At 38.5% G+C, this 23,067-nt stretch overlaps 2 protein-coding genes across 2 annotated transcripts; both read left to right on the top strand.

Annotated features, from left to right (window-relative positions):
• Positions 1-11,186: 11,186 nt before the first annotated feature.
• LOC126703990 (uncharacterized) lies at positions 11,187-14,122 on the top strand. The gene is made up of 3 exons (XM_050403035.1): positions 11,187-12,251; positions 12,800-13,462; positions 13,571-14,122. The coding sequence occupies exons 1-3, from the start codon at positions 11,187-11,189 to the stop codon at positions 14,120-14,122; spliced, it is 2,280 nt and encodes a 759-aa protein (XP_050258992.1).
• A 5,306-nt stretch (positions 14,123-19,428) lies between these two features.
• LOC126703690 (transmembrane 9 superfamily member 3-like) lies at positions 19,429-23,011 on the top strand. The gene is made up of 6 exons (XM_050402743.1): positions 19,429-19,738; positions 20,096-20,725; positions 20,819-20,956; positions 21,045-21,201; positions 21,288-21,772; positions 22,476-23,011. Exons 1-6 carry the CDS (start codon positions 19,593-19,595, stop codon positions 22,693-22,695), a joined length of 1,776 nt encoding a protein of 591 aa, XP_050258700.1. The 5' UTR covers positions 19,429-19,592; the 3' UTR covers positions 22,696-23,011.
• Positions 23,012-23,067: the final 56 nt, after the last annotated feature.

The following is a 23,067-nucleotide window of genomic DNA, read 5'->3' as shown; positions in this document are numbered from 1 at the left end:
TTTTGTGTCTTTGCCCCCCCCAATGAAATGACGAACAAAACCCTTACTGAGTTATTCGAAATTTGCAATAGTTCCAGGGGGTATCTTGCTGAACCATACTCTGACTGCTCCCTTTAGTGTTGTTGGGAATGCATGGCACATCACCTTGTCTAGGGTCATCTGCAATAGCATCAGTGTCTTGAATAATTCGATGTGATCCAAGGGATCCTTGGAACCGTCATACGACTCCAACTGTGGGAGATGAAATTTCAGTGGGAGGGGACGGTTCAGTACTTCAGTAGTGAATGGTGAGTCTGTCCTTCAAATCATTCCATCCAAATTTTCTTTGCCTTTGTCCTTCATAGCACTTTTTAGTTTGTCCATCTCCTTCCTTATGTTGCGAAGCTCATTCTCCATCCTGGTGGAATCTTCTCCTGAGGTCCTATCTCACCTGTTGGCTTGAGAGTTTGATTTTTCTTCATTTTGGTTTTCATTTGTTCGCTGGCGCTCTGCGTTTTGGGATTCCACTGTCTTTCGTAGTTCTTCATTCTGGCGAGTCAGCTCTTCCACATTAGCCAAGAGGGCCTGGATTTGTTGTTGTTGCACAACTTTTGGTTGTTGTGTAGTTTCTGCTTCCATCTCGTACTTCGAGGAACTCTTTTGTCATTGGAAAAGATGGTTTGAATGATTAGTGTTCCCACTAATGATGCAAAAAATCAGCGTTTGAGCTCCTCGTTGTAGCGGATGGACGAAGCTATGATTGGGGTTGTCTTTGTTGGAGGAAAACCTGCAAGATGAACTGGTTGGAAGAGTAACACGCCAGTGTGACGTTAGTAAAACTGCCTCCGGTGCTTAAGTTAGTAAGGGAGAAAGATTTTAGAGAGAAATAAATTAGAGAGTGATTTTGGTAGATTATTTGTGTGTACCTTTAACTTCTGTTACCTTCTCTTTTATAGTTACGTGCCTAATCAATGGGCAATAAATTGATGTATTTATGTTCAACGGCTAGTGCATTACAAAATCTTTGTCTGAAGTTCACAACTCATTTTGTGACCGTTGCTTCGTTCGTTACGTATTGTCATCAATGAGCGTAATAAATGCCTAACATCGTCTCTTGGTTAATGACGGTATCATCTTAACAACGTTCGTAAATTTCTGACTCATCAGTTTTCTTTGAGTTTTCTATTTTGTCACCATATTATTATGTTCTTTAATTACTATTTTATTGGCGACATTTAGTATGTGAGAATTAAGATGGAAATCAATATGAATTCATAATTATTTTATTTATCAAGTTGATTAATTCATAATTATTGTAGCAATAAGAACTATTGAGTATGCTATTAACACTAGTGTTGACAGGTTTTTTGGTTTTTTTTTTTTTTTTTTTTTTTTTTTTTTTTTTTTTTAAGATTTTGACACTTTACAAGCATTTTTTTTTTTAACATTAAAGCACTTCAAAAATTATCAGAAAAGAGTTCCCGAAACGTCTAGGGAATGCTAGACAAGGACGGAGCCGTATTGTTTGTGGTTATCAATGCTTCTTCAATATCATCTACAAAAAGAACTGCAGTAGGCCCAGCCAGCATTGCCATTCTAGGCATTCCAGATCTTCTAAGTGAAGAAGCAATCTGGAAAACATGTTAAAAAGAAAATGAGAATAATTTTAAGAAGCATGTTCGAGGCCAACTAAAATGCCCACTACTAGAACTCAAGTTTTAAGGCATTACTTAACATGATTATCAAACCAGCAAATGAAAGACACTAAAAACTTAAAACTAGAGCACTAGAGTGAAAAAAAAAAAAAAAAGAACAAAGCTTTCCTTTTTAGTGGAAGGTAATCTAAATTAGTTCCCTTTCAAAGCAAAATCTTTAGAAACAAATGCAAATATTAGTTCAATTCAAAAAAAAAAAAAAAACCTCAATTGTAAATTTTAGTCAAATGGATCTGGAAAGTAGAAAGCAAAATCTGAGGGTCCATTGACTGCATTTATCAACTGGTAGTCTCACGATATTTCCACTAGCAGTCTAGTACCACTTGCCTGCCATTGGCCTACAAAATATGCAAAACATGTGTAGGTTGTTCTAATCATAAGTAAATATGATAATAATTAGCTGTGATATAATATCTAAAAGGAAGTCCATCAAGTATAAGTGTTTGTGAGGAGTGGGGGTAAAATTTGGAGTTCAAGTCTCCAAGAGGGAGCTTCATACGCATATGCACTTAGATTAGGCTAAAGTATAATTTCTATTTAAAAAAAATGAAAATGATAGTAACTTTTTATTTATTTTTTGGCTAATTGAAGATTGTGAGGATTCAACTGCAAAATCTAACTTACAAATGGGATATTAAAATGCCCATTATAACATACCACCACCGGATGTGGTTGGTCTAGTGGTCATGGTTTAGGAACAAACTTTATGCTCTCGACTCATGCTCACTAAAGTGAAAGACGCCAACTTATATTGCCCCTTGTCCATTTTTTATTCATCATTTAAAAAAGAAATTGCCCACTATACAAATGATAGATAGCAATAACAAGAGACATATGATATTTCCACTAATCAAAAGGTTAAGGGTAATACACCAATGATGATCAAGATATATTTACGGATTTACCGTTATTCTCGCCAAATTGACATCGGGATCATCTTCCGAATATTTGCACAAAAGTGCAATCTACCATTTGAGAAACAAAGACACATCATGATTCATGACCATATAAAAATCTTTATAGATATCACAACATACGCGACTAAGCTAATGGCTAGTAACATTACACAAAAAAAAAAATTATGTCATTAAAGTGTCACATGTCAAAAGTTCTAGGCCTAGAGGACAGGGGTCTTTGGAGTCCTGCGCTCTAATCCGTAGTATTTTGGTTCCTTTTATCAAGATCATAGCAGGCCACATCAGCAAGACAGAAAAGAAATGAAGCAAAAGAAGAGAGCAACGAAGAAATGAAGAAATGAATTTTCTGTCTAAACGACATTAGTGAAATATAGTCTGTTGTAGTTTTATAATTTCTGTACATAAGCTACTTGTAGTTTTCTGTTGTATTTAAGTTGAAGCAGCCACACACGTGCAATAACAGAAAGTCACACGTGCTGTAACTGATTGTAACAGACTTTGGGCGTAACAGATTTTCCAGAAGCCTCTGTTTTTGGTATTTAGACACAGAGCTTGTACAGATTCATTCATTGAATTGAAATCAGATTTTTTCATTCTCTTTTCTCTCGTTCATTGTTTCTCTGTTTCTTCTTCAAAGTTTCTGTACTTTCTTATATGGTATCAGAGCTTGAGCCTTTATCAATGGCGTCAAACACAGAAACTATCTCATCTACTTCTTTGCATTGCGAGCTTTCTCCAATGGAAGATCCTCGCAGTCCTTTCTTTATGCATCATGGTGAGTCCCCTGGTGCGATTCTTGTTGCTCCACACCTGACTGAGGATAATTATCCAACGTGGGCTAGAGCAATGATAATGGCTTTAGATGCTAAGAGCAAACTCGGTTTTGTTGATGGTTCTATCACTGTTGCAATGGCGATTACACCGCTTGAGAAGCAAGCTTGGTCAAAATGCAACTCGATGATCTCATCTTGGATCTTAAATTCTGTTTCACCTCACATTAAAGCTAGTGTTATTTACAGAGACATAGCTCGTGCAGTGTGGAATGCATTAAAGATCCGTTTTCAACAAGCAAACGGACCGAGAATCTCTCAGCTCCAGAAGCAGATTTCCTCTATAATGCAAGGAGATTCTACAGTAACAACATTTTTCACTGATCTTCAAGCTACTTGGGATCAATTGTTGAATCTCAGGCCTTTGCCAAGCTGCTCATGTGGAAAATGCACTTGTGGAGTAAATGATAAGATTACTCAACTTTATCATCAAGATTCAATAATGCAGTTTCTTAATGGATTGAGTGATTGTTATTCACAAGTCAAGACTCAAATCCTTATGATGGAGCCTGTTCCATCAATAGATAAGGCTTTCTCATTAGTAATTCAGGAAGAAAGGCAAAAGTTCTCAGCCTCTAATGGTGCTCCTTCTATTGAGTCAACTGCACTTGCTGTTAAGAACCAAGTCTTCAATCAAGGCTCTCATTCAAACAACAGCAATGGTAGAAATTTCAAGAGCAATAATACCAAAGGAAGACCTGTATGCAGTCACTGTGGGAAACTTGGTCACATTATGGAAAAATGCTATAAACTTGTTGGATTTCCTCCAGGTTACAAGCAAAATGGACGGATGGCCAAGGCTAATCAGGTTATGGTAGATGATAACCAAGGTCAATCTGAATTTGTGCAACAGAATAATCCTTTTCCTTTTACTTCAGAGCAGTATCAACAGTTGCTTTCTCTACTGAATTCTCATGCATCCACCTCTGGTAGTTCCAATGATGCTATAGCCACAGCCAATTCTGCCATTTCAGGTAATCTTTGTGAATCTTTTCATGATTCTTTCTGCCTAAGTATGCAACATTCCATTTTTGCCAATAACCCTGCTAGTAAAACAACATTTGATAGACAGACTTGGGTCCTTGACACTGGGGCAACAGACCACATTGTTCATTCTGTAAATCAATTTACTAAAATCACCAAATCTGTCTCATCTTTTGTTCAATTACCTAATGGTGAAAGAGTTCTTGTCACACACATTGGCACCATTCAAGTGACAGCCAACCTTACACTTGAAAATGTATTATGTGTACCTGCTTTCACCTTCAATCTGATCTCTGTAAGTCAATTGACAAAAAGTTTAGCTTGCTGTTTCATCTTCTTGTCAAATTTGTGTTTTATACAGGACCTTTCTTGTTGGAAAACAATTGGAGTGGGAAAACTGCATAACAATCTTTACTTGCTATCTACCACTCCTTGCAAATCTGATTCTGCAGCTTCTTCCATTTTGAATTCTGTTTTTGGCACTTTTGTCAATAATATTTCTAATGTTCCTGTCATAACCAAGCCATTTCTTTGGCATCTTAGACTAGGACATGCTTCGGATGCTAAACTCAATGCCTTACATGATTGTATTTCTGATGTAAGCAATATTCATAGCAATAAAACTTGCACTCTTTGTCCCATTGCTAAACAGAAACGTTTGCCTTTTCCTTTCTTTAATCATTTGTCTGCAAATCCTTTTGATCTTATTCACTGTGATGTATGGGGCCCCTTTGCTAAGTCTACACATGATGGTTTTAGATATTTCCTTACCATTGTTGATGATGCCACTAGATCCACATGGGTATACCTTATGAAAACAAAATCTGAAACTAGGCCATTGTTGATTTCATTTTTCAATATGATCTTCACACAGTTTAGCACTAAAATCAAGGCCATTAGGACTGATAATGCTCATGAATTCACTCTAAAAGACTTTTATGCTAAGCATGGAATTCTGCATCAGCATTCTTGTGTAGCGACTCCACAACAAAATTCAGTTGTGGAGAGGAAACACCAACACATATTGAGCATTGCTAGGGCTTTAAAGTTTCAGTCCAATGTGCCTCTCATCTTTTGGGGTGAGTGTGTCTTAACTGCTGTGTACATTATAAATAGGCTGCCTTCTTCTACCCTTGGCAACAAAACCCCTTTTGAGAAACTATACAACACTATCCCTTCCTATGATCATCTAAAGGTCTTTGGCTGCCTTTGCTTTGCATCTACTTTGTCTCACAATAGGTCCAAATTTGATCCTAGATCCTTACCATGTGTTTTTCTGGGTTATCCATATGGAGTTAAAGGTTTCAAGGTCCTTGATCTGGCCACCAAGAAAATTTTTGTCTCTAGGGATGTTCTTTTCCATGAGACTGTTTTTCCCTTTATCTCTTCCACATATTCTTCTTCCCCTCATTCCACCATCACCTTACCTCATATTTTTCCTTCCCTAGATCCTTACCTTGACTCCTTATCCTTTGATACTCCTACTGTTGATCCATATGCCCCAACAGATCCCATTACAGATTTTACATCTGCCTTTTCCAATCCTATTTCACCTTCACCTATTCCAGACACTACATCTTACCCTACTTCACCTTCACCTATTCCAGACACTACTTCTACCCTTTCTTTTGATTCTGTTCCTCCTCATTCTGCAGATCCCATACCTGTTCCTATAACTCATTCTATTCCTGATTCAGTACCTCCTTCTATTCCTGCTTCTTTTCCACCCTTAAGGAAGTCTGCAAGAGTCAGTAAAGCTCCTGCTTATTTGCAAGATTTTCAATGCAGTTCTGTTGTTCATGCTAAGTTTGATCACTCCAATTCAACCATCAAGTCTGGTTCCACCTCCTCCATGTCAGGTACTAAGTATCCTATCTCTGACTACATTGATACCTCTGGTCTTTCCCCTTCCTATGCCCATTTTTGTTCCCCAATCACTGCTATTTCCGAGCCAAAATCTTATTCTGAGGCTATCAAGGATCCTAAGTGGCAGAATGCTATGGCTGATGAGATTGCAGCCTTGGAATCCAACCACACTTGGTCTCTTACTTCACTCCCTTCTCACAAAAAGGCCATTGGGTGCAAATGGGTCTATAGGATCAAGTATAAGGCTGATGGTACAGTAGAGAGGTACAAGGCCAGACTTGTGGCCAAAGGGTTCACTCAGCAGGAGGGTTTAGACTTCACAGACACTTTCTCTCATGTGGCTAAGATGACTTCAGTGAAGACTATCCTTGCTATTGCTGCTGTGAAGGGATGGCACCTTGTTCAACTTGATGTGAACAATGCTTTCCTTCATGGTGATCTCCATGAGGAAGTATATATGCATCTGCCTCCAGGTTTTCACAGCAAGGGGGAGTCTTTGGTGTGCAAACTTAATAAGTCTTTGTATGGACTTAAGCAAGCCTCAAGACAATGGTACTCTAAGTTTTCAGCTACCATTTTGAAATGTGGTTTTAAACAATCCAAGTCAGATTACTCTCTCTTCACTAAGAAAGTTAATCAGTCCTTTATAGCTCTCTTGGTGTATGTTGATGACATCCTTATTGCCAGCAATGATGCTCATGCTATTGAAGATCTCAAGGTGTTTCTGGATCAAGAGTTCAAGTTGAAAGACCTTGGAAACCTGAAATTTTTCCTTGGTCTTGAAGTGGCCAGATCAGAACAAGGCATTTGTCTATGCCAAAGGAAATACACTTTGGAGATACTTAAAGATGCTGGAATGTCAGGTTGCAAACCAAGTAAGGTTCCTATGGAACAAAATTTGAAGTTAAGTAAGTTTTATGGAGAGTTACTGCCTGATCCTAGTGTTTACAGAAGATTGGTAGGGAGATTGTTGTATCTTACCATCACTAGACCAGACATTGCATACTCAGTACAAAAATTAAGCCAATATATGTCCAAGCCACGCAAACCTCATCTAGATGCAGCTTATAAAGTCTTGCAGTATCTTAAAGGAACTCCTGGTCAGGGCATTCTTTTCTCATCTAAATCTGATTTACAGTTGAAGGCATACACAGATGCAGACTGGGCTTCCTGCATTGACACTAGAAGGTCCACTACTGGATTTTGCATTTTCTTAGGAGATTCCCTCATTTCATGGAAGACCAAAAAGCAATCTATAGTCTCTCGTTCCTCTGCTGAAGCAGAATATAGAGCTATGGCAGTCACTACATGTGAAATAACTTGGCTTCTGGCCTTGTTAAAGGATTTGGAAATTTTTCATCCCAAACCTGCCATGCTTTTCTGTGACAATCAAGCAGCCATCTACATAGGTGAGAATCCTGTGTTTCATGAACGAACCAAGCACATAGAAATAGATTGCCACTTGGTCAGGGACAAAGTTGAGGATAAAGTCATTCGTTTGTTTTTTACTCCCACTCATTCTCAGCTAGCTGATCTCCTCACAAAAGCTCTTAGTGGCCAGCAATTGCAAGCTTTACTATCCAAGATGTGCATTGTGGATATTCATAATCCCAATTCTCATCTTGAGGGGGAGTATCAAGATCATAGCAGGCCACATCAGCAAGACAGAAAAGAAATGAAGCAAAAGAAGAGAGCAACGAAGAAATGAAGAAATGAATTTTCTGTCTAAACGACATTAGTGAAATATAGTCTGTTGTAGTTTTATAATTTCTGTACATAAGCTACTTGTAGTTTTCTGTTGTATTTAAGTTGAAGCAGCCACACACGTGCAATAACAGAAAGTCACACGTGCTGTAACTGATTGTAACAGACTTTGGGCGTAACAGATTTTCCAGAAGCCTCTGTTTTTGGTATTTAGACACAGAGCTTGTACAGATTCATTCATTGAATTGAAATCAGATTTTTTCATTCTCTTTTCTCTCGTTCATTGTTTCTCTGTTTCTTCTTCAAAGTTTCTGTACTTTCTTATACCTTTCTCTTGGAGAAAGGCGTTGTCCCTTCTGTAACTTGGTTACTAGAAGGGTTTAGTTCCCTGCTCCTTCCCTGTGGGTGTGAGTTCAGTGGGTTGAGTATGGAAGATTTAACCCGTAGATGTGATCGGTTATCATTGTCTGCAAAAGAGGGAGAGAAGATTATATTAACCAAGTCACTAGCGTCGACAAAGCATGTGTTGGCAGCAAAATTTTTTACGAAAAGAGCATTGAGTATGGAAGCCATAGTGCGTACTTTCCGCCCTCTATGGCGCACTAAGGAGAACTTTGAAGTGACGAATATGGGGAATAACGTAATGCTGTTTACATTTGGTCTGGAGATTGATGCCATGAAAGTTCTGCTGGGAGAGCCTTGGTCATACGACAGACACCTGGTCATTCTACAACGGTTCGATGGAAGCCAAACTATTTCAGAATTAGAGTTTAAGTACTGCTCCTTCTGGGTGCAAATCCACAATCTTCCATTTAAGTTTATGAACCCGGAGACCACTATGCAGATAGGGGAAACAATTGGACCGATGATCAAACCACAGGACCTTTCAGAAATAAATGGAGGATGTTTCATGAGGATTCGAACAACTATTGATATAACCCAACCGCTGTGTCGAGGTAGAAGAATAATGTTTGATGAAGACTCCGAAAGCTGGGTTACCTTTCAATATGAAAGACTTCCTACTATGTGTTTCTGGTGTGGACGGCTAACCCATACTGATAAAGATTGTGAGTTATGGCTGAAGAGCAAGGGGACTTTGTCGGTGGATAACCAACAGTTTGGACAGTGGTTGAGAGCAGCACAATACAGTTCCTCAAGAAAGCAAACGATTGAAGTAAAAGGGTTCGATGATGATAGGACAAAAGCTCTCCCTGTTATAGTACCAGGGCCAGTTCAGAGTGAATCATCAAGGAGCTTGGAGGAGGGGAAATTTGATAGAGGATGGCCGGAAATGCAGTTCACAGAAGCCGAGGCGGGATCGGTGGGTGGACAGAAAATAACAGCCACAAATCCGAAAGATTCCATGATTATGGGGATCGAAAATACTGCACTCCTTCCACCGGATTTTGAGGCTATTATCGAGGAAATTGACAATGCAATTAATGAGGAGTTCCCTACCCTTGACCCTACGGGTGAGAGAACTGAAATTAGGGAGGCTCAAGGATTACTTCTGATTAAAAGAAAGGAGGAGGTTAGTACGGAGCAGGGTCTATATGTGGATACAAGGAAGGTGGAGGCGCTGATATCAGGGAAGGATGGGATGTCTAATGACAAGGGGTCAGGTCTTTATGGGGATACGGAGGGAGAGTTTGTAATGGGCTGGGCTGACCCAAATGCAAAAAACAAGAAAGGAAAGCAGGGGAAGGGTAAAAAGGCTATGGTGGAAGTAGGGAAGAAAGTAACAACGGGTGGGCCTAATTTCAGCCCACCACGCACTAAAGGGAGTTGGACTAGACAACTCACCAGACCCATGCAGGAAAGTCACGTTCATCTTATACAGGAGGAGGTGGGCTCTAAACGTAAATTGGAGGAGCCTACAATGCTGAATGAACATGGGAATGAAGGAGAAAAAAGGTTGAAAGTTACAGAGGAGACGAAGAAGCTAAGTGCTCTCTTTGCTACACACTTAGGATCGGCGGAGGTTGCTAAGCAACCCCGCCGGGTCCAATGAGTTTACTAAGCTGGAACTGTCGAGGGCTTGGGAACCCTCAAACAGTAAACGCCTTGAAGAAGGTGATTAGGATAGAGAAACCCAATTTTGTTTTTTTAATGGAAACAAAATCAGACGAGGAATGGGTTATGGTGGTTCGGGATCGTTGCGAGTATAAAAATAGTTTTGTTGTTCCCAGTAATGGCCTTAGTGGGGGTTTGGCGCTGTTCTGGAAGGCAGTTATAAAAGTTTCTGTCCAAGGCTCTTCCTTGTCCCATATTGATGCAATTGTGGAGGGTGGCAGCTCTAATAATCCATGGCATCTCACCGGTTTCTATGGTAACCCAGTCACCTCTTTAAGGAGTGATTCTTGGCGTCTTTTGTCTTCCCTTTGCAACGGGTCAAACTTGCCGTGGCTGGTTATCGGAGACTTCAATGAAATCATGTGCGACTCAGAAAAGGAAGGAGGTGCTAAAAGATCCAACGTACAAATGTTGAGGTTTAAGAATACTGTTGAGTCTTGTGGGCTTAGAGAAATTAGTTTTAATGGGCCGTTATTTACTTGGATCTACCAAAGAAGGGACGGGTTTCAGATCAGGGAAAGGCTGGATAGGGCCTTGGCCTCTTCGAATTGGGCCCTTTTATTCCCCTCAGCCAAGCTCTTTCACAAGTCCACGTCCACATCTGATCACAACCCGCTTTTGTTGAAGTTCTGTGCAAGTAAAAAGAAGAGTAATCATAAAAGGGTTTTCAGGTTTGAGTCTATGTGGTTGCGGGATCTAAGTTGTGAGAAAGTTATCTCTGAAGCTTGGAACGAAGGTCAGCGGGGTGGTTCGGCCTTTACAATCAATGCATGCCTTGATTTATGCAGAATCCGTTTGGAAGCTTGGAATTCAACGGAGTTTGGTCATGTGGGCAAGAAAATTTCGCTCCTCCAGAGGAGGTTGGAGTGTTTGGAGCTTCTACCCTCTTCCCCAAGCACTATTTAAGATATGAGGGATACCAGAATTGAGCTCAACTGCTGGTTAGAAAGAGAGGATACTATGTGGAGACAGAGAGCTAGATTGAATTGGTTCCGTGATGGTGATAGAAATACAAGATTTTTCCACTTTAAGGCCTCTGCCCGTTTCCTGAAGAATTCCATTGAGGGTGTTTTTAATCCAAACGATGTTTGGCTAGAAGAAGAGTGTGATATAGAGAAATGCTAGTGGACTACTATACTGAGCTCTTCACTTCATCAAATCCTATGGACTTCTCGGAGATCACTGAGGCAATACAACCGAAAGTCTCCCAGGAAATGAACTCTAGGCTACTCAGGGAATTCCAACCGGGGGAAGTATTCCAAGCCTTGAAGCAAACGTACCCTCTGAAAGCTCCTGGACCCGACGGTATGCCTCCCCTCTTTTTTCAGCATTTTTGGCCTACTGTGGGCGATGTGGTTTCTAAATCTGTGCTTGACTTTCTTAACTCTGGCATTATACCCCCAAATTTCAATGCTACTCACATTGTTTTAGTCCCTAAAAATAAAAGTCCTAAGAGAGTTTCAGATTATAGACCTATAAGTCTATGTAATGTAATCTACAAACTAGCTTCTAAAACATTGGCTAATAGACTGAAGAAAATCTTACCTTCTATCATCAGTGACTCACAAAGTGCCTTTGTTAATGGTAGATTGATTACTGACAATGTTTTAGTAGCATTTGAATGTATGCATCATATTAGCCAGAGAAAAACAGGGTCCACTGGTGAGATGGCGATTAAGCTCGACATGAGCAAAGCGTTTGATAGAGTGGAATGGGCTTGTCTTGATAAGATCATGGAGAAGCTGGGTTTCCACCAAAGGTGGAGGGCTTTAGTGATGCAATGTGTTTCCTCGGTCACCTATTCCGTTCGATTAAACGGTAAACCAAGGGGTCATATAGTTCCTACAAGGGGTCTGCTCCAGGGGGATCCACTCTCCCCCTATCTCTTCTTGTTGTGTGCTGAGGGCCTTTTGGCCTTGATCAAAGGTGCTGTGTCCAAAGGTAGTGTAAAGGGTTTTGCGGTGTGTAGAAGAGGCCCTAGCATTTCTCATCTGTTTTTCGCAGACGATAGTATTATTTTCTGCAAAGCATCGTTGGGGGATTGTGATGCTCTTCACCGTATTCTTGCGGTGTATGAGTTGGCTTCTGGGCAACAACTGAATAGGGCCAAAACATCTTTGTTCTTTAGCCCCAACACGAAACCTGAAATCAAAAATGAAATTCAAGCTAGATTTGGGGCTCAGGTGATAAAGCAACACGAGAAGTACCTGGGGTTGCCCTCCTTAGTGGGCAAGAACAAAAAGAAACTTTTAAAGAAATCAAAGAGAAGTTGGCCAAGAAATTAGCGGGGTGGAAGGAAAGGTTTTTGTCAAAAGCGGGGAAGGAAATTTTGATAAAGGCAGTAGCCCAGGCGATCCCAACTTACTCCATGAGCTGCTTTAAGATTCCTGATACTCTTTGTAACGAGATGACAAGCTTGATTCGAAATTTATGGTGGGGCCAGTGCAAGAATGAAAGGAAGATGGCGTGGACTAGTTGGGAAAAACTATGCACTCCAAAAGCCCAAGGGGGGATGGGTTTTAAACAGCTCAAGCAATTTAATCTAGCTCTTTTGGCAAAACAAGGATGGCGGCTGCAAACTGGCAGCAATTCTCTCTTGTTTTTGGTTTTTAAGGCAAAATATTTCCCCAATAGTGATTTTGTCCATGCTACTATGGGGTGCAAACCATCCTTTGCTTGGCGGAGCATAATGGCTGCACAAGACATTGTCAGGTGAGGTTTGAGGTGGCAGGTGGGTAATGGAAAGAGTATTCACATATGGCAAGATAGGTGGTTACCCACTCCTTCCCAGTACAAAGTGATTTCCCCTCCCTTTCTGTTACATCCTGCTGCTCGGGTTGAGGAGCTGATTGATCCTGTGACTAGGGAATGGAAAATGGAGCTTATCCATAGGATTTTCCTCCCTCATGAAGCAGATATCATTGGGGGTATTGTTTTAAGCTCTAATCTCCCTAAGGATATGCAGATTTGGGCAGCTACCACAAATGGTAGGTTCAATGTTAGGAGTGCATATTGGCTGGCTATGGAACCAACTCTAGGGAATGGTGCTTCCTCGACCTCGGATAACAGCAATATGAGGAAGTTTTGGAAGTACCTTTGGAGTATCAACATTCCCCACAAGGTTAAACATTTCGCCTGGCGCGCATGCAAGGAAATTCTTCCCACCAAAGAAAACTTGAAGAGAAGGAAAGTAATTGAGAATAGCGATTGTGATAACTGCTTGTCTCATGAGGAGTCCACGGGCCACCTCTTTTGGAGTTGTAGCCAGTCCCAAGAAATTTGGGCTATTTCGAAACTCTTCCCCAAAATCTATGATTGGCCTGTATTATCCTTTTTGGACTTACTGTGGTTCATTGTTGTGGTTGAACAATGGGATCAGTATCGAGTGGAGAAGGTGGTCATGGTGGCCTGGGCCATATGGTAGAATAGAAATGAACAGAGGGTGGGTGGGAAAGTAAAGAATGGCAACGCTGTGGTTCATGGAGCTTTGGATTACTTGCAGGAGTATCAAGCCTGCTGCATGAAGGTGGAAGAGCACAGACCAAGCTTGGTTGTGAATTGGACCCCTCCACCCCCTCAGCATTACAAAATAAATGTTGACGGTGCGGTTTTTGGGGCTCAAAAAGCTGCTGGGATTGGAATTCTGGTCCGTGATGCAGAGGGCAGAGTAATTGGAGCTTGTAGTAAAAAAATTAAGGCTCCTCTTGGAGCTGTGGAGGTGGAAGCCAAAGCTTTGGAGGTTGGCGTTCAGTTTGCAAAAGACTTACTTATCCATGACATTCTCCTTGAAAGTGATTCACTGAACTTGATCAATGCTTTAAAGGAATTGGCCCCTCCCCCTGCTTCTGTTGCTGCTGTATTGTATGGTGTCCTTGCATCCCTTCATGATTTTTGTAGTGTGGAGTTGTCTCATGTCTGCAGGCTTGGCAATAGGCCAGCCCACCTACTAGCAAAGCATGCCTTAGGCATTGCAGATTTTTCTACTTGGATAGAGGAGAACCCTTGTTTTATTGAACAAGCTCTTCTATATGATGTTCTTGTTCCCCATCTTTGAGCAATATTAATTCTCAATCTTCCCATCAAAAAAAAAAAAAAAGCTAATGGCCAGTAAGATCAAGTGACATACACAACTAATAGTTGTCAACCAAACACCGAAAAAATGACTGGAAGCATTAAAAAAAGAAGTTTTTTTTTTAGTGTTTTCAAAAAATAAATGTTTAGAAAGATGTAACTGATTTGCGAAAATGCCATTTTAGTCTTTATATTTTAAAGTCATGGTCAATTTGGTCTCTACAATTTGATAGCAATTAATTTAGTCACTGTTATTTTAAACTTGCAATCAATTTGATCCCTACCAATAACTTATTAACGGAAAATACTTATGTAACAAACGGTTTACATTGTTGGTGCACACATTGGTTATAATAATAATATAATACCACCGCACACTCTTGGTGTGATGATCATTCCATAAGTATAAGTGCTTGTGGGGTGTAGGGAGTAAGGGCCGGGGTGTAGGATGTAGGGAGTTTTCACACACATATACACTTAGATTAGGCTAGAATAGAATTTCTATCTTGTATAAAAAAAAAAACAATAATATATAATCAAATAATTAATATTCAAAAAGCCACCTAAGCATTTTAGTGAAAAAGAAAAAGTAATTTCAAATTTTTTTATAAAAAAATCTGAAAATTTTAATTGAAAGAAAATAATTTTCTTTTAGTATTCTTGCACTTTCTTAGCTACCAAACACATTACATCGAAAGCAACACAGTTATCTGAAACCATACATTAATCACAAATTCACACAGTTGTCAAAACCATACACATATCCAACAAGAAGCATCTTTTTTTTTTTTTAATTCTTTTTTTTATAGAAGAAGCTTATTGAACCTTTATTAGCAAAATCAACTAATGATGGATACATTCAGCCAAGATGATAAGATTAATACAATTTGGTCATCCAAGTACCACTGCAACAACAACCCCACTCCCTTTTTTCCGTCTTCTTCCTCAACGCCTCAGCCCTCGTCACAACGTAGCAGCCTTGCATTGTCGTTGTCGTTGTCTCTGCTGTTGTTTTGGCGGATCTAACGTAAGTGGAGCCAGGTAATGGTGGGGGCTACCATGATTTGAGGGTCTTTGTGGTGGTGGTTGAGATATTATTAAGTCTACTAGGAGGGCTGCTAAAGTGGTCATTTCAACCAATGAAACAATATCACCTATGTAAATATGTATATCAGCTTCCTAAGCAGCACAAAAGATACCAAAAAAAAAATCATTAGGTAATGTCACATTTTTATAAGTGACAACGTTTTATTAGTTGGGAGGACGAATGAGAACCAATCGGACCTCATAATTTATCGTGGTGGTGGTTGTGGTGGGAGTGTGGTGACGGCGGTGGTGGCGTTTTAGGTTAGAACAACAGGATTCCCAAATGGGTGGGTTGCTTCATGTGTGAGTAAGCACGTGGACAAAATGTGAACTGGAGAAGAACCATTTTTGTTATTTTATTAACTTCATTCTCTTGTTTAATGTGTGCGCAATGAAAGTCACGATTAGATTGTTGTGTTTCTTGTTCTGAATAGAATTTCCTGCTACAATTTGTGCCGCAAAGGGTGTCTCTTTTCTTGTACCCTTGAATCTACAAGTATCAGTAAAGGACTAAGAAATTACCCGCCTCATATATTTGTAACACTTACAATGGGTAATGTGTTTGGTAGATAAGAAAGTGCAATTGTGCAAGAATACAAAAGAAAATAAAAGAAATTGAGATTTTTTTAATTCATTTTCTTTAATTTTTTTCTTTCCAATAATTTTCAAGTTTTTTAAATTTAAATCTGATGACTTTTTCTTTTTCTTTTTCATTAAGATGCTTAGGTGGTTTTTTTTAATGTTTAATTATTTGATTTTATATTATTACTATAACCACATGTGCACCAACAATGCTAATTGGTTTTTTTTTAATGTTTAATTATTTGATTTTATATTATTATTATTATTATTATTATAACTACTTGTGCACCAACAATACAAATTGTTTGTCACATCATATTATTTTTTTAATTTTTTAAAAATAACTTTTTAAAGTGTTATTATAAATTTATAATGTGTTGCGATAAAATAATATTATAAATAATTGGTCTAAAATTCAAAATGACATTGTTTTGAAGTATGGACTAACTTCTTTTTTCCCTAAAAAAATAAGACTTACTTCTTTAGATGTGGCACAAATATGGAAGTAATTTATGAAACTTTGTACAAAAAATGTTTTGCACATTTATAGGCCCTACCTTTTAGAACTGATTTAAAAACTTACTAAAAAAATGGAGAAATGATATGTTTACAACATTTTTACAACAAATCTTAACTGGCAAGTTGTTACTGGTTATTATTGTTAGGGAAACAAAGTAATCTTAGTGTTTGTTTCAAATTTGAACCAATAACAACTAATCACCTGTGATTTGTTGTAAAAATATTGTAGACATAGTATCTCTGAAAAAAAGTGTACACTCTACTACTACAAGAGTTAGGCCCTTTTGTAGAGAAAATTATTTACTCTCGAAGTACCATAAATACATACTCTGCCCTTTTACATGAATTGTGGGTCTCACCATGAATTTAATTAGTGGGACCCACAATTATGTGAGAGGGGGTATGCATTTATGATACTCTGGGAGTACTCAATAGTTTTCCCTTTTGCAGTGGTACTTTGGGTTAAGTAATGTGTTTGGGTTTGATGAGAGAGTGTAATTAAGTGTGTGCGTGTAATAGTTAGTTTGTTTCTAAAAAAAAAAGTATATGGAAGTTTAACCAAAAATAGGTAAAAGGTTTGATTCTAAAAAAAAAGGGGGTAAAAAGTTAATAGAGTATTTTTTTTTAATAGGAAGTTAATGGAGTATTATATATATATAGCCAAAACTCGGATAAAATTCAATGTATATAATATATTAGAGTAATGCTACAGACACAAACCATTTTACAATATTTTTACAAACAGCTGATATGGCTTTAGCAATTTTCAAATAGTTATTGGTAAATAAAATGTAATGTTAGTGGTAGGTCCAGATTAGAACTAGTAAAAATTTGTTACATCAATAGTTTGTAAAAATATTCTAAAATAGTTTGTGTTCGTAGCATTACTCAATATATTATAAAAGTTGGATCACCCAAACTGGTGGATACATAAAATGGTGACACGTGTTTCATTCACAATGCACTAAACAATTATTCGTCTCAAGCGCCATGTGGTAGACAACTATTGGTATATGTCACTTCTCAAATGCCACATGGTAGATAGCTATTGGTACATGTCAATCTTCTTACTATTTGTCACTAAAAAATAATAAAAACAACTAAAATGCACATTTTAAATTCCACCATTTTAATAATTACCCATTATAAGCTCCATCAATTTTTTACCTTTACTTTTCCTTTGGGTTTTTTTTATTAGGTGACCCCAAAGGTGCTTTTTACTTTTTTTTTTTTTTTAGAGTAACCTAAAAGCCATGTTTTAAAATGTGCTAAATATGTGTAATGTAATACCATCAAAAATTACAAATGCTATTGTAATACTTAACTTGAAGGATATATATATATATATATTTATTTATTTTAAATCTTCCAAATATATTTCATTGACATCTATATATATATTTCTTTTTTTAAAAGAATCTTCCGAATATATTTCATTGACATCTAACTATACATCTAATTATCTTTCCTTTTATTTATTTATTTATTATCTATTTTTTTTCGATTTGGTGATCTAAAAAGCAAGTTTTACTCAACACTTTATGGTGTTTTCAATAGGAACATATATAATTCAAATTCCCCACCCGTACTTTAACTATCAAATTATAAAAGGGAGAAAGAAATGAATATTTTATGTTTGATTCTTCTCTTATTAGCATTTTCTTAACATAAACATAAATATATATAAATATAAAAGTAATTTGGGCTGAATGAAAAGAAGGTTGATAATTATGGGCTTTTGAAAAAGGCTGGGTTAAGTTTTAAAAAAAAAGGGTGGGTTAGAGCATCCACAGCAGTGGATCTAAATTTTTAGCTTTTTAGCTATATAAAAAGTCATTTTATCTATTTTACCTACATACATGTTGCAACAGTGGATCTATTTTAGCTTTCAACACAATAAAATAATATAAACATCATAATAAAATAATATAACCACTATAATAAAATAATATATCCCACTACCCAAAAAAACCTCTGCAGCACCGTCCTCTAACATCAGCCACACCCACAACCACCACCACCACCACCGGCCACTAGTCCATAAGAGAAGGAAAAAAAAAAAAAAAAACACCAACCCAAATCGAACCCACAAATCCTCAACCACCTCTACCATCAGCCACACCTACAATCACCACCACCGGCCACCAGTCCACAGCAGGGGAAAAAAAAAAACCCAACCCAAATCGAACCCACAACCACAAATCACAAATCGGACCCAGCCATCACAAATTGAACCCATGCCGATACGACCCACCACCAGCAAAACGACCCACCACCACCACCATCTCCACCGTGACCCCTGAAATTCAGCAACCCAAACGCCGAAACCTACACCGGAGCATAATCACGACCTAGCGACCGGAGCACAACATTGAGAGAGTGAGGTTGAGAGAGATACCGGAGTTGAGAGAGTTGAGATTGAGAGAGATGAGATGAGAGTGAATGAGAGAGAGAGAGAGACATTTTTTTAATAAAAAGCTGGAATAAAATAATGTTTTTTTTTTTTAGCTCTCATGAACAGTGTACATCTTAAATAGATGTTTATAGATGTGCACTGTTCATGTGGAGCTAAAAAAAAATAGATATAGCTCCACTGCTAGAGCACCATTTTAGTATTAGTGTAGGTAAAATGCTATAATTTTACCTATATTGTTGCAAATGCTCTTAGGATCTTTAGATGAAAAGATATTAGGGAAAAAGGTTAGATCCGGGAGAGGGGGGAGGGAGGAAGGTAGTGCATTGTCATCATTCCAAGGCGTTGACTGGCGAGCTACCCACCAATTAAGAGATCTCACATTCCCCTAATCTCACCAAAAGCTTCCTTTATAAGCAACGCCAATCACGTGCATCCACCACCTCAAATACAAATATAAAATAAAAACAACAAAACGCACCGTCGCGTCGGTGGGTGGGTGCTACAGCAAGTGAAGTCACAAACAAATTAAAAAATGAAGAAGAAAGGAAACGGCCCCGTTTAGGTGAGGCACGCACGTCTCTGTGTGGCGCTCCATCTCTTTCAGTGTCAGATTTATGATGACTTTGTGTGTGTTTTTATTAATAATAAAAAAAATAAAGAAATTTCCCCATAAAGCCGTAACAATTGAGATTTGAGAGACAAGTCTCTCTCTCTCTCTCTCTGTCTCGTTCTCGTTTTATTATTAATTAATTGAAACCTCTTCGCCGATTGGATCTCAAAAACAAAACCAAAACCAAAACAAACGAGATCTGTCTCTCTTTCTGAAAGGGTTTTAGAGAGAAAGAGAGATATGGAGAAGAGTGTGGCGGTGGTATTGTTGTTAATGGTGCTGTTTGGTGCGGATCAGGTGTGGTCGAGTGCATCCGATCACCGTTACAAGGAAGGAGAAGCAGTGCCTCTCTATGCCAACAAGGTCGGCCCCTTTCACAATCCCAGGTATTTCCATTTCCATTTCCATTTTCATTTCTTCTTTCGAGCTGGATCTGACCTCACCTCACCTCACTTTCTGTGTTTTTAACATTTTGGTTTTCTAAACTTTTTACTATTATGCTTTACCTCTCTGCTGCTGCTGCTGCTGCTGTTGTTGTTGTTGTTAGATTTAGATTTAATGGATTTGTCAATTTTAGAGCTGGATCTAGTAGAATTGAAGAGATTAGATATCCTCTTTCTTTCAGATAATGGTAACCTTTTTCATGGAAATCAAATCAAATGAAATGAATAATGAAACTTCCAATCTTCGACGACATGATGATTTAGCTAATGATGATATTGCTCTCTCTCTCTGTGTGGCAGTGAAACATACCGGTATTTTGATCTCCCATTCTGCTCTCCAGAAAATGTGAAAGACAAAAAGGAAGCTCTTGGGGAAGTGCTAAACGGCGATCGTTTAGTGAGTGCTCCCTACAAACTTGATTTCCGAATTGAGAAAGATTCAGAGCCTGTTTGCAAGAAAACACTCTCGAAGGAAGAGGTGGCTCGTTTCCGAGATGCCGTTAACAAGGACTACTATTTTCAGATGTATTACGATGACTTGCCCCTTTGGGGTTTTATTGGCAAGGTCGAAAAAGAAGGCAAAGAGCCAAGCGACTACAGATATTTTCTCTATAAGCACATTCAGTTCAACATCTTTTACAACAAAGACCGCGTCATCGAGATCAATGTTCAAACGGACGCACGCAATGTCGTCGACCTCACTGATGACAATAAAGACGAGGTCGACGTCGATTTCTTATACACTGTCAAATGGAAAGAAACAAGCGTCCCTTATGAGAAGAGGATGGATAAGTACTCACAGTCTTCTTCTCTTCCTCATCATCTCGAGATCCATTGGTTCTCCATTATAAATTCATGTGTCACAGTGCTTCTTCTAACTGGCTTTCTTGCCACCATACTCATGCGAGTCCTTAAAAATGATTTTGTTAAGTAAGAATCTAATCTCATCTGCCTCTGCCTCTTCATTAGGATCTTGACTCAATTGTTAACTTTTTTTTTTGGTTTTTCCTGTAAATAATAAAGATATGCCCATGATGAGGAAACAGCTGAAGACCAGGAAGAGACTGGATGGAAATACATCCATGGAGATGTATTCAGGTATCCCAAGTACAAGTCTATATTTGCAGCTGCCCTTGGTTCTGGTACCCAACTGTTTACCCTGTAAGTAGTTACTTTCTACTACCACTGAGATGGTTCCTTATACTTATTATTGTCGTGTAAGTAATTTTATGCTTTCCATTCAATGCAGTACGGTATTCATTTTTGTACTAGCACTTGTTGGTGTATTTTACCCATACAACCGAGGAGCTTTATTTACTGCACTGGTTGTCATATATGCTCTCACATCAGGAATTGCGGGCTATATTGCGACCTCCTTTTACTGTCAGCTAGAGGGAACAAACTGGGTATGCGCCTATTATGCATTCATTCTTCAAAAAAATTTTGAAGCTTGTTTCATAATCTGATATTCAGTACTCTGGTGTGACGACAGGTTAGGAATCTAATGTTGACGGGATGCCTCTTTTGCGGACCTCTGTTTCTTATGTTCTGCTTCCTGAATACTGTAGCGATTGCTTATAATGCCACTGCTGCTCTCCCGTTTGGCACAATTGTGGTGATAGTTCTTATATGGACACTTGTAACATCGCCTTTGCTGGTGTTGGGTGGGATTGCTGGGAGGAATAGCAAGGCTGAATTCCAAGCTCCTGTCCGCACCACCAAGTATCCCAGAGAGATTCCACCTTTGCCATGGTACCGGGGAACGATTCCGCAAATGGCAATGGCAGGCTTTCTGCCTTTCAGTGCTATCTACATTGAACTTTACTACATATTTGCCAGTGTATGGGGTCACAGGATTTATACCATATACAGCATCTTGTTTATTGTCTTCATCATTCTCCTGATAGTTACTGCGTTCATTACTGTGGCACTGACATACTTCCAACTTGCTGCTGAGGACCATGAATGGTGGTGGAGGTAAACACCCATTTTTATTTATTTGTGTTGATGTTTTGCTGACTTAAATAATATTTGTCATCTGATTCTTCAATTGATTTGATTTTGCTTCTGTTCTCATTCTGGAATTTATATCAATATTGCTCTATTTTTCAAATTTTCCATGACTTGTTCTTGTCTTTCTTTCCCCTTGGTTATGGAAGTATCTTTATTTTGGGAAAGGGGAGGGAGTTGTGGTAATGGGTGACTGTATTCTTCTTTCTTGACCACATATAAAGTTAGAACTCTTCCTGTGTACATGTGAAAAACTTGTTATAGGATCGATGTATTGACAATTGTTGTATAGGTGTTGTTGCATTAAAGTTTGCATTAGGAGTTGTTGACTACCGACAACATATCAGCTTTGATTGTCAATGATGTGTAATTAATTACTATGTGAAACTGCAATGTAGTTCTTCAAGCCATTGTGTTTGGAAAGTTTAAAGTAATCAAAGATAAAAGGTCAAAAGTTTTAAGTGTTGACTTGATTTTTGAGATAGATTTTATGACAGTTGGCTTATTATCTTTTTTTGTCCTGATTTGCAGTGAAGTAGAGTTGTTAGCCTGCATTAATGTCTTTCATTTTCTTTTCCCTATGTCAAACTCTATGGATTCTGAATGTCTAGAATGGAGAATAATATATTGAATCCAAGATTGATGATCTCTATGCTTGAATTTGTTACAGATCTTTTCTATGTGGTGGATCAACTGGCATCTTTATCTATGCCTATTGCCTGTACTACTACTATGCACGCTCAGATATGTCCGGGTTTATGCAAACCTCATTTTTCTTTGGTTACATGGCTTGCATCTGCTATGGTTTCTTCCTCATGCTTGGAACTGTAGGTTTCCGTGCAGCTTTACTATTTGTGCGTCACATTTATCGATCCATCAAGTGTGAGTAGATGGTTGATCCTCGTCAAGAGTCGTTTGCCATGTTTTTTTCCACTTTTATATAGGCAATGAAGAGAAATTAAGTTCCAAAGGTAATTTTGTAGCGCCTCATGTATTAAAAGCAGAAGCAAGGTTCGTTAGATTTCTTGCTTCCGAAGCAGCATATTGGATAACAAGTGTGCTTTTGACAGTACGGCAAAAAAGTTTGTATCATTACTCAAATCAAGACTTTGCAATACATTCTTTTAATATCTTCTACCCGTTTATTCTAATAATATCTCACTGGGCGTGCAAGTGCTCCCAATATAGGCAGATTTGACTGGTTAATAGTCTTGCATATGCTGTTATCTTCTAGTTCTAGAGTTGGAAGTGATTGGCAAATG

This window comes from Quercus robur, chromosome 10 (genome assembly GCF_932294415.1).
Source record: "Quercus robur chromosome 10, dhQueRobu3.1, whole genome shotgun sequence".
NCBI lineage: Eukaryota > Viridiplantae > Streptophyta > Magnoliopsida > Fagales > Fagaceae > Quercus > Quercus robur.
This window is presented reverse-complemented; position numbering and strand designations above follow the sequence as displayed.

Excerpts from the sequence above, each read along its gene's own strand:
- LOC126703690 (XM_050402743.1), top strand. The coding sequence starts at position 19,593 with ATGGAGAAGAGTGTGGCGGTGGTATTGTTGTTAATGGTGCTGTTTGGT. Across the intron at positions 20,726-20,818 it reads CTTAAAAATGATTTTGTTAA|ATATGCCCATGATGAGGAAA; the intron begins GTAAGAATCTAA and ends TAAATAATAAAG. Across the intron at positions 21,773-22,475 it reads GACCATGAATGGTGGTGGAG|ATCTTTTCTATGTGGTGGAT; the intron begins GTAAACACCCAT and ends AATTTGTTACAG.
- LOC126703990 (XM_050403035.1), top strand. The coding sequence starts at position 11,187 with ATGCTAGTGGACTACTATACTGAGCTCTTCACTTCATCAAATCCTATG. Across the intron at positions 12,252-12,799 it reads AAGCTAGATTTGGGGCTCAG|GTGGGTAATGGAAAGAGTAT; the intron begins GTGATAAAGCAA and ends TTGAGGTGGCAG. Across the intron at positions 13,463-13,570 it reads ATCAGTATCGAGTGGAGAAG|GAGTATCAAGCCTGCTGCAT; the intron begins GTGGTCATGGTG and ends GATTACTTGCAG.